Here is a 10,080-nt window from a genome sequence, read left to right as displayed (position 1 = left end):
TGAGTCCTCTCCCAAAGCCCTCCCCACCAGCCAGTTCCTTCTGGCCTTTCCCAAATCCGTAAGGAGCTGGCTGGGGTTCACCTGGGGGTGTAGGGGGGTGCCAGGGGTATGGGGGGCAGGGGGTGCTGGGGGTGAAGGGGAGATGCCCAGGGAATGTGGGGGCAGTGCTGGAGGGATGCAGGGGGAAGGTTCAGGGGGATGTGCTTGTGGGGGTGGTACAGAGGGATGGGGGTGAGGGAGATGCCTAGGGGGATGCAGGAGGAATGGGGTGGGGGAGATGTGGGCAGTGTCAATGCATTCCAGGGAGACAGAGGGGGAGGGGGGCTCAGACTGGCTGTCTAGGGGGATGCAGGGGCTACGTGGGGAGTAGAACCAGGGAATGCATGATGAGCTGGCTGAGGGAATGCAGGGGGAATGTGGGGAGTCTCTCCACGGGGTTCAGGAAGTACCTGGAGAGCAGATTTGGGAGGATGCATGGAGTGCTGGCCAGGGGGAATGCCCGAGAGTTGCAGAGGCACAAAGGAAGATGCAGGGAAGTGCAGGGGGAAACCTGGAGAGCAGTGCTGGGGCACGTAGGGGGATGTGGGGGCGATGCGGGGGCTCTCTCTGAAGGGTGCCATGGGTTACCTGACGAGCAGAGCTGGGATGATGCATGGGGGCTGTCTAGGGGGAATGCAGGGGAGGTACCCCGAGGAAGCGGGGGTACAAAGGACGATGAAGTGGGGTGCAGGAGGAAACCCGCTGGGCAGTGCTGGGGCATGCAGAGGGATGCGGGGGGATGCGGGGGGATGCAGGTGGTTGCTCACGGAGAAGCACCGGGGCGCGCAGGGAGGATGCAGAGGGTACAGGGGATTGTCCGGTCACATACAGGGGGAGGCAGGGGGGGTTCCGGGGAGCAGCACCGCGGCACGCGGGGGGAATGCAGGGGTCTGTTCGGGGACCAGCGCTTGGACGCGTAGGGGGGATGCCGAGGGGCACAGGGAGTTGTCCGGAGATACGCGGGGAAGGGACACAGAGCCATGCACGGAGAGGTCCGGGCACCTGCCCGGCGGCGGGCAGAGGGGCTGCAGAGGTGTGCGGGGGGGTTTCCGGGGAGCAGCGCCGGGCACGCAGCGGGGCTGCCCGGCGGCAGGCGGGGGGACGCGGGGGGGCAGTGCCGGGAGCTGCCCCGTCCGCCCGCTCTCCCGGGCCCTCCCCGCCCCCCCCCCCCCCGAGCATCCCCCCGCCCCCGCGGGCTGCGGGGCCGGTTAAAAGGCGCAGCGCCCCGCTCCGCCCAGCCCGGCCCGGCCCCGCACCATGCCCGCCGCCGGCCCCGGCGCGGGGAGCGCGGCCGCCCCGCCGCCCGCTCGCCTCTGCCTGCTGGCCCTGGCGCTGCCGCTGGCGCTGCCCGTGCGCGGGGCCACCGCCGAGCCCGCCCGCACCGTCTACACCAACCACTGGGCCGTGCGGGTGCGGGGGGGGCCCCGCTGAGGCCGCCCGCCTCGCCGCCGCCTACGGGTACATCAGCCTGGGGCAGGTAAGGGGCGGCAGGGGACGGGGGGCTCCGGGAGCGGGCAGGTGCTGGGGCACCGGGAGCGGGGGATGCGGGGCCGGGGGGTCGCCCTTGGGACTGGCGGGTGGACCGGGGAGCTGCCGGGGGTTTTGGCACCCTGAGCCTTCGGAGCATCGGGGAGCTGCCGGGGGTCTCACGCCGGGGGTCCCGCGACCGGAGAGGAGCCGAGGGTTCCGGGAAGCTACCGGGGGTCCCGGGATCGGAAAGGCGGAGCGGTCTCGGGAAACTGCCGGGGATTCCGGCACTGGGAGCCTGCGGCAGATCCCTGGAGCGGGGAGCTCGGCGCCGAGGAGCTGCCCGGGGTCTCGCACTGGGACTCCCGGTACCGGGAAGCTGACGATGGTCCCGGGACCGGGGAGGAGGCGGGGGTCCCGCGGAATTGCCGGCACTCCCGGGACCCGGGCAGTGCCGGGGATCCCAGGAGCGGGAGATGGACCCCGAGATCTCCCCGCTGCCGGAGGTCCCGCCGAGCTGCCTGATCTTCCGGGACCGAGGCGGTGCCGGAGGCCCCAGGAGCGGGAGATGAGCCCCCCGGAGTGGTCGGGATGAGAATGGGGTCGATGCGGGGATGCTGTCGGAGCGCTTTGGCCCGGGGGCGGGCTCCTCCAGGGTCGATGCCCCTCCTCGGGGTGCCCTCGCCCCGCACCGCCGGGGGGTTGCACAAGTTCCTCCCAACCCGGAAAGTTGTATTTGTGGGTTTAACAAACTTTGGACTTTCTGGCCCGGGTTTATCAGAGATCTTGGGAACAGAGAGAACTTTTGCTTTCAAACCCCCGCAGAACACGGGTGTCTTAAAGGCGATTTTCAGCACAGCAGCTCGTTTTCCTCTCAATTCCTTCATCCTCTGCAATCCCAGATGCAGGCTGGTGTCCTCGGAGTTTGTTCCAGAGTTTATTGCCATGGCGCTGCCCGGCGCTTTTTTGACTGGGTGACACTTCAGGTTGTCCTCCTGCCCAAGGTGTCTCCCGGACTACAAATTATAACCTTGCTTTATATCGCAACCCTGCTTTTAACTATAATTAAAGTCACGGGGTGCTGCGTAAACATTTTTTTGGGGGGGAGGCTGAATTGGGCACATTGTCTCATGCACCCGTGTCTGTCACCTCCCGTGGGGGATAACCCCTCATATCCCACCCTCCATCTCCTACCTACGTGCTCAGCTCTAGTCCCACCAAGGAGAAAATCACGTATTATTCAATTGCCTCTATCACAGGTCTGGGCGAAGGTGGTTGTGCAACCCAAAGAGCTTTTCAGTGTTTATCCCTCTTCAGCCAGAGAATATCTTGATTGAACTTCCCACTCTCCCCAGTTGCATCAGCCTAACGTCAGCTCCTGGTTTGGGGTTTTGCTGTGTCCCTTCCCTGCTGGAGCATCTGTCACCCCTTCCTCCTTCCCCATCATCATGGTTGTCTGAGCTCATCCCTGTGATGCTGGAGGCATTTCGCCCATGGGCACAATGTGGCTCCACTGGAGCATCCATCCTTTGCCGAGCCCTTTCCCCGGGGCAGCCCTGTGCAGGCTGGAGAGGGAGGGAAATATTTCTGTGGTTGCATCAGGGTGTTCCTGGCTCCCGGCTTTCCCGTGGATACTGGGAGCTCGTGCACCACTGGGGCTTCCCCAGCTGCTCTCAACGCCCTGCCTTCAGCTCTCCATCTCTCCAAGCTTTTCCCACTGGGTTTTGGGCTTTTTCCACTGGGTCCTGTCCAGGGCCAAACCTTGAGGAACTGCTTTCTCTGCACGTGTGCTCATGTGTTGTGAGCACACAACATTTGCAGTGTTGTGCTCAGGGTTCATGGTGTTTAGAGCCTCGTAGGGACCTGTGTGTCCCCCTCTTCTCCTCCTGCATCATCAGCTTGTGGAGCTGCTGGTGATGGCAGTGTCCCCAGTGAGATGTACCCTCCTTGGGGGCCTGATTCTGGACAAAACCTGCTGGAAAACTCTTGCCAAGGATGTTATCACCCTGGGAAGATGTTTGAGTGGACTCCAAAGTGGTGAGGGAAGAGGAGAGGTGATGGTCACTGGAAGACTCAGCTGGGTGCAGGGAGGCTCAGCCCTGCCTTGGTGGCTGGTGACCTCTTTTTCTCTGCGATGCAATCCTAGAGGCTCCTGGCATTATACTGCCCAGGAAAGGCATTGCTGGGGTTGGCACACACAGCTTTGAGCTCTCCTCACATTCTCCCGTGCCCAAATCAAGAGCTGGGACACTAAACCCTTCTGGGTCATGGCAGAGTGACATTTCCCTTGGGGAATCACTTGCCTCAACTTCTATTTAAGTGAAGCAAACAACTAAACAAAAGAAACAGCTTTTACACCCTCAAACGACTGCTCATTCCTCCCTGCCGGCCTTTGTTCCCCAGCTGTGCCGGGGCGAGCCGGGACAGGCCCTGGCCAAGGGTGCTGTGGGTATGGTGCGGTGCCGGAACCCCAGACAGTGCCACTGGCCCGGGGGTGATGGTGAGCCCTTTCCTATCCTGGTTACAGGGTTTATATGAATTTTTCCATGTGTGGTGTCCAACAGTAAGTTTTGGAAGGGCTGGCACATCCTTATTGGTCTCATCTGCAGTGCAGGAGATGGATGGGATTCATTTTGGGTTGTATTTGGAGCTTTCCTGAATTCCTGTCATCTTGCAGCTCTTGGCTTGATCCTTACTGGGCTGAATACATCTGTGATCATTTGAGAATGACATTCCTGAAGTCAGGAGCTCGGTGACTGGGCCCCTTGTTCCTGATGGGAATGGGTGGTGTCCCCAGGAGGGGAGTGCTCACTGCCTTCCCAGTTGAATCCACTCTTCTGGAAGACACCAGTGCTGGTGTAGCTGTACTTTGCAGAGATGAAACAGTTTGGGTGAGATGCTGGAGGGGTTGCATTGCAGAGCCTTACTGAGATGACTGACCACAAGGAGGACAAAAAATCTTTTTTCATTAAAAAAAAAAAAAGACATTTACAAGTTCTTCTCCTTAGAATATCTTAGGAGTAACAGGACTTCTGGAGGTCTACCAGGTTGGTCCACTGGGACTAAACTCTGCTCAGACTATTCAAGGTATTCCCAGCATGGGAAGGTTTTTCTTGTTTTTCTGCCCATAAATCCCAGGAGGATAAAGAAGTGGGGCACAGAGTTCTTTTCCTGCTGCTGTCGCTATGTATCCCGAGAGCCCATGATGAGGTCATTACCTTCCCAGTGCTCTTGCTGTTTTGCATCACGTGGAAATTTTGCATTTATTTGTGAAAAGGAAGGAAGAAATTATTTACTTAGGAGAGGATTGTTTACTGTGGGCATGGTGAGGCACTGGCACAGGTTGCCCAGAGAAGCTGTGGACGCCCCACTGCTATTTCAGGCCAGGTTGGATGAAGGTTGGAGCAAGCTGGTCTAGTAGAAGGTGGCCCTGCCCATGGCAGGGGGTTGGAACTGGATGTCTTTAAGATCCCTTCCAACCCAAATCATTGCAGGATTTTATGGTAAGCTCTGTACTCCAATTTCCAGGCAGAGTGAGCAAGAGGTAGGGTGGCCTTGCCAAGGTTTCCCTAAAATATGGAGAGGTTGAAGCATCCTCCTTCCCTTTTTTAAGTGCAAATGAATTTGAAGAATGGGTTTTAAAAGGCAAATGCAGATTGCAATGAGCAACCTCTTTATGTGAATGTTAAAGAAAATGCCCAGCTATGCTGTAATGTGAAGGGGGAAGAGGGAGGGTTTAAATGAATTTGAGTGGAAATAAATTACAAAAATCACACTAACAGCAGTAAAGTTGGTGAAATGACATTCTGGCATAAAAGTCAGAACAAGAGTAATTAAATATTTAATGCTCATAAGAGACACTGGCAGATCTCAAGGTATCCAGTGTGATAAAGATGTAAGTAGTTGTCATCTGCTTTAGCGTCTGATCTAGACAAACCTGTTCGTTCCCCACTGTTCCATTGCAACCAGCCCTGGTCTGGCCTCAGGAATGTCACCCTGGCCCCTGGGTCACACATGGTCTTAAAGATGTTGCCTCATGGGTTGCAGATGGGTGCTTGTAGCATGGCTCTTTCTGGTCCTGTGAGCAAGACACAGGGAATGTCACTGGCTCCCGGCATCCAGCTCCTGACATGGAATGTGGGTTTTTTGGGGAGGAAAAAAAAAAAAAGAAAACCAACCTCAGGCAAAAGTGAATTTATAGCAAAATCCCAATTTGTACCCAAATTGTGTGATCTGGGAGCCACATACCAGTGAGTGCAGCTTTTGGGTCATTCCTGTCCCTCTGGCTGTGAATCCCCGTGGGGTGTTTCAAATGTGGTGTCTGGCTGAGGTCCCTCGATTCATTGCATTGCCCCGGGACTTTATCCGTGCTTTTGGGATGAAAAAAGAGGAGTTGTGGTGTCTCCAGATGCCAGGATGAGAGGGCTGTAGGCAGCATAGCCACCCCGGGGCTTGGCAGGGTGGTGTGGCTGGCACCGTGTTTTCCTCCAAATGCTGCCATCCCTCACTCCAGGCTATGCACATTTATATCCCACGCTTCCCAGGAGCATCCCAGGGTGAGCAGGGATCGGGATCGCATCACCTCTCCTTATGTGCAACCGGGGCGAAGCTAGAGCATCGGGCAGAGAAGGCAGGAGGATGAGGCACAGCTCCCCTGGCTGCGCCGCAGCTGCTGAGCTCATTTTTAGCTCATTATTTCTGCTTGGGAGCTGATGAAAGGCAGTTTTCAAAGATGCATTTAATGGGTGAAAATTCATAAAAATGTTTTCCGGGCTCTGTTGTGCCAGTGCAGCGTCCGACCACCAACGCTGTTTGTCACAGCAGCGGCACTGGGGCTCGTGCCAGCATCCTGCATCCTCCCAAGCTCCGGGAGCTCTGTGTGAGTGAGGGATTTGGGGTGCAGGGCATGGCTGTACTGATGCTGCCAGTACAAAATGGGGGGCAGCCATGGGAAAACATACTTTAAAAAATCTCCAAATAACCTCTTTTTTTGCAGATTGGAAGCTTGGAAAACTACTACCACTTTCACCACAGCAAGACATTTAAGCGCTCCACGCTGAGCAGCCGCGGACCACACAACTTCCTCCGCATGGACCCCAAGGTACAGGACTGAGCAGCCTGGAGTCCCCCAGCCACTGCGGAGTGGTGAGATGGGGCTCCCCACCTGCCCCTGGAGGAGGCTGTTGGCTTGATCTGGGTCAAGCATGAGCTGGAGCATCTTGGGGTGACATGTTACCCTTGAGCCACAGCCCTGTGCACACACGAGTGACTCACTGGACATGGGTATGGAGAGTGGTGGTGAAAAATACGTAAAAGTGACTAAACATTAACATCTGCCCGAAAGCCGGGAGGAAGAAAAGGGGGAAAAGCTTTCCAGGACAGAAAGGCTGTTGCATGCTCAGGGTGTTGATCCAGTTGCCACAACACTTGCTGCCTCAATGGTTGCTATGTGTGAAATCCTTGGCAATAACTCTGCATTGCTTTTTTCCTAGAGCAAGCATCCAAAGGGATTTTCAGTGCAGCTGAATTGACAAAAGTAATGGGGAGGGGGGAACAAGACAAGGAGGGACCTGGGTGAGATGGGTTTGGGGTGGTGGGGAAGGGTTTGTCCTCCTCCCCCAGCTCCCCCTGAGCACTGTGAGATGTGACTTGTGCAGAGCAGGGGAAGGGTTAATGGTGAGGAGGTTTTTTTGGGGAGAGGGGGACATAAAAGCAGAAAAAGCCATTTTGGTGAAGGTAGCAAGCATGCTGTAGGAAGCTGCTGGTGCCTGCAGCAATGCCTGGTCACCCTGGGATGTTCCCAGACACCCTTGGGATGCTCTTTCCCAAGACATCTCCAACCCACTCAGCACCACACATCCTATCCACATCTCTCCAGACACACACAGCAGCCCTGCCCTCCCCAGGCTTTCCGGAAAGATTTGCTGTGAAATATTTGGACAAGGTCTGTAGCACATTTTTGAGGAGGAGGCATACGAGTACACGCGTGGCTGCTCACACCCGAAACCTCAGTGAGGGGAGCCTGGTGCCCTGGAAGTGTGCTGGGCTGTAATTAAAGCTGTTTGCCCTCAGGGGGGTGCATAGGCATCCCAGCAAACGATGAATTCTCTGCATTTGAAATACCCCCTTTTAAATGAGTCTGGTTATAATGCAAACTAAATCAATTGGCTTTTAGTCATATTAACATTTACCTTGCCTTGCTCTATGGGCTCCAAGCTGGAGCAATTAATTCCTGTTCTCTTAATCCTTCTTTATCAGTTCAAAACCTGTTGGCATGTCTTGTTTCTCCCCCTCTCCCATGTACATTAGCAAATCGTTTAAGTGATGCATTTGGATGGCACCAGCTTAGCATGCATGCGAGAAAACATCACCTCGAGGCATGAGGACAGGAGCTGGAATAGAGAAGATGGAAACAAATCTTGCAGAAATCCTGAAGAACCAGCCAATCCGGTTGTTTGCAGATGTTGGGTGGTCCATGCCTTCCAGGGGCTATTGTTTCCAGTGCTGTTATTTGTTTGCTGTGGGGGTCGGTGGCATGAGCTGGGCAGGAGGACCACGGCCAAGCTCTCTGTCCTCAGGAAGAGTCTGGGAAAGGGGAGACTCCAGGACACACAGGGAAGCAGCCAGGGTCCTGATTCTTGTGTGACCACGGTGCTGCTGAGCTGCCCTGTTGCCCCAAGAGACCCTGCAGCTGGCTGCTCCTGGGGCTGATATGAGCCAAGAGATGGAAAGGGAGGTAGGTGGCAGGTGATGGAAAGGGAGGAAGGATGTGGCAAATCCAGCAATTCTGGGGACAGGCTGTGGTGGTGGGAGGTGGGGAGGGACAGTGGGATGCAGAGTGGGGTCACGTCATGCTGTGCCACACCTCTTAGGGCTCCACTTGCATCTCTTACTGCCATAAACTTTCCTGGCTCGCTGGGATGCTCGTGTTGGTCCATGTAGTGCCTGAGCCTCCATCCTCACTGCTCCAGTCTCTTAATTCTCATCAGGGGATGCCATGGCCTTAGTCCCTGTGCCTCTGGCCATGCACCACTCCAAAATCAACCCCATCTGAATTATTTGGTGTGCTTTATGGCAAACGTGTTGGAACCATCTTGTTTATCCTGGATCTCCACTTTGACTCCTGCACACCCACTGGGATAAGCCTGAAGCTGCAAAGGGAATTGCACCCTCACATGTGCTGGTTATTGTGTCTGGTGGAGCCTCCCAGGCTGGCCAGATCCAGGCCTCATCCACTGAAATCTCAAAGTGAGGGGGAGCATAAAAAGCTCCAGCTCCGTTTCCATCAAGGGTGAAGGGTCCAGCTTGGGGCTGCCTGTACTTCCTCATGGGGTCCTTTGGTGCCACTCACAGTCACCTCCTTATTGCTAATTGCTGCCTTACCTAAAGGAGCTCCAGGAGAGCTGGAAAGGGACTTTGAATGAGGGCCTGGAGTGACAGGACAAGGGGGACTGGCTTCACACTGACAGAGGGCAGGGTTAGATGAGATACTAGGAAGAAATTCTTGGCTGCAAAGGTTGTGAGGCCCTGGCACAGGTTACCCAGAGAAGCTGTGGCTGCCCCATCCCTGGAAGTGTTCAAGGCCAGGTTGGATGGGGCTTGGAGCAACCTGGTCTGGTGGAAGGTGTCCCTGCCCGTGACAGAAGATTTGGAATGAGATGAGCTTTAAGATCCCTCCCAACCCAAACCAGTTTGTGATTCTGCAATAATTAGGGTTTGCAGGGTAGAGCACGGACCCTGGGTGTCAGGACTATAACAGTTTGGGCCATTTCCAGTAGGTAAAAAGCCTTTCTTTTAGTTTTTTTACATTTCAAAGAAGCTTTTCCCCCACCCTGGATCAGCAATGGCAGTTGATCTGAGTTTTATGAGCTGCAGGAGCTGTTGCAGGGATGCCCCAGACTCCTTCCTGCTTGCCTATTTTCCCATGCCAGCCACATTGATTTATCAACTCCTTCTTGAAATCAATGTCCTTAAACTGCTGATTTCTCTGTGTCCACACATGACATCTCCATTGACTCCTGGCTGGCAGCGCTGGGGTCGATCAGGAGTCTGTTTGAGATGAAGACATCCCTGTGAGGCAGCTCCTGGCAAAACCCCCAAAATCCCACACCTTAACATTGCTGCATCCAGCAAAGCAGCAGGGAAGGGTGGTAGCTGTGGCTCCGGCAGTGAGACCCATGGAAGTGCAGCCAGGGAGTGGTGCTCTAAGGAAAAAAGCGCGTTATTTGGGCCATAACCTCTATTTAATGTATTTTTATTTTTTTTTTAACTAGACCGTGAAGTTATATTTTTGCTTCCAGTGTTTAAATCCATCACTGTGTAAGCAAAGTGGTGCGCTGTTGGCAGCCAAGGCAGCGTGGAAAATCATTTTTCTATGAAACACATTTTTTTTTTCCCCCTTTCAACAGTGTTTTTTTCTTTATAATATATATGTGTTTAAAACCCAAGCTCTAGGCTGGAAGCTGTCAGGTTTGTGACATCCACCTCCATCCGAGGCACAAAGCTATAAACTGTGCAAGAACTCAGTTCAGCTGACAGTTTTACATAAATGAGCTCAACAAAAGTTGCACTTTG

General features: G+C 55.0%; 1 protein-coding gene across 1 annotated transcript in view; it reads left to right on the top strand.

Annotated features, from left to right (window-relative positions):
- Positions 1-1,377: 1,377 nt before the first annotated feature.
- The window catches only part of PCSK6 (proprotein convertase subtilisin/kexin type 6), a 34,311-nt gene continuing 25,608 nt past the window's right edge, over positions 1,378-10,080 (top strand). The window contains exons 1-2 of the mRNA XM_048318244.1: positions 1,378-1,516; positions 6,503-6,607. Coding sequence (XP_048174201.1) covers positions 6,596-6,607 — 12 coding nt within the window. The 5' untranslated portion in view covers positions 1,378-1,516; positions 6,503-6,595. The remainder of the gene's footprint in view (positions 1,517-6,502; positions 6,608-10,080) is intronic.

Source organism: Corvus hawaiiensis, chromosome 13 (genome assembly GCF_020740725.1).
Source record: "Corvus hawaiiensis isolate bCorHaw1 chromosome 13, bCorHaw1.pri.cur, whole genome shotgun sequence".
NCBI classification, from domain to species: Eukaryota; Metazoa; Chordata; class Aves; order Passeriformes; family Corvidae; genus Corvus; species Corvus hawaiiensis.
Note: the sequence above shows the minus strand (reverse complement) of the source record. Positions and strands in the feature narration are given on the sequence as shown.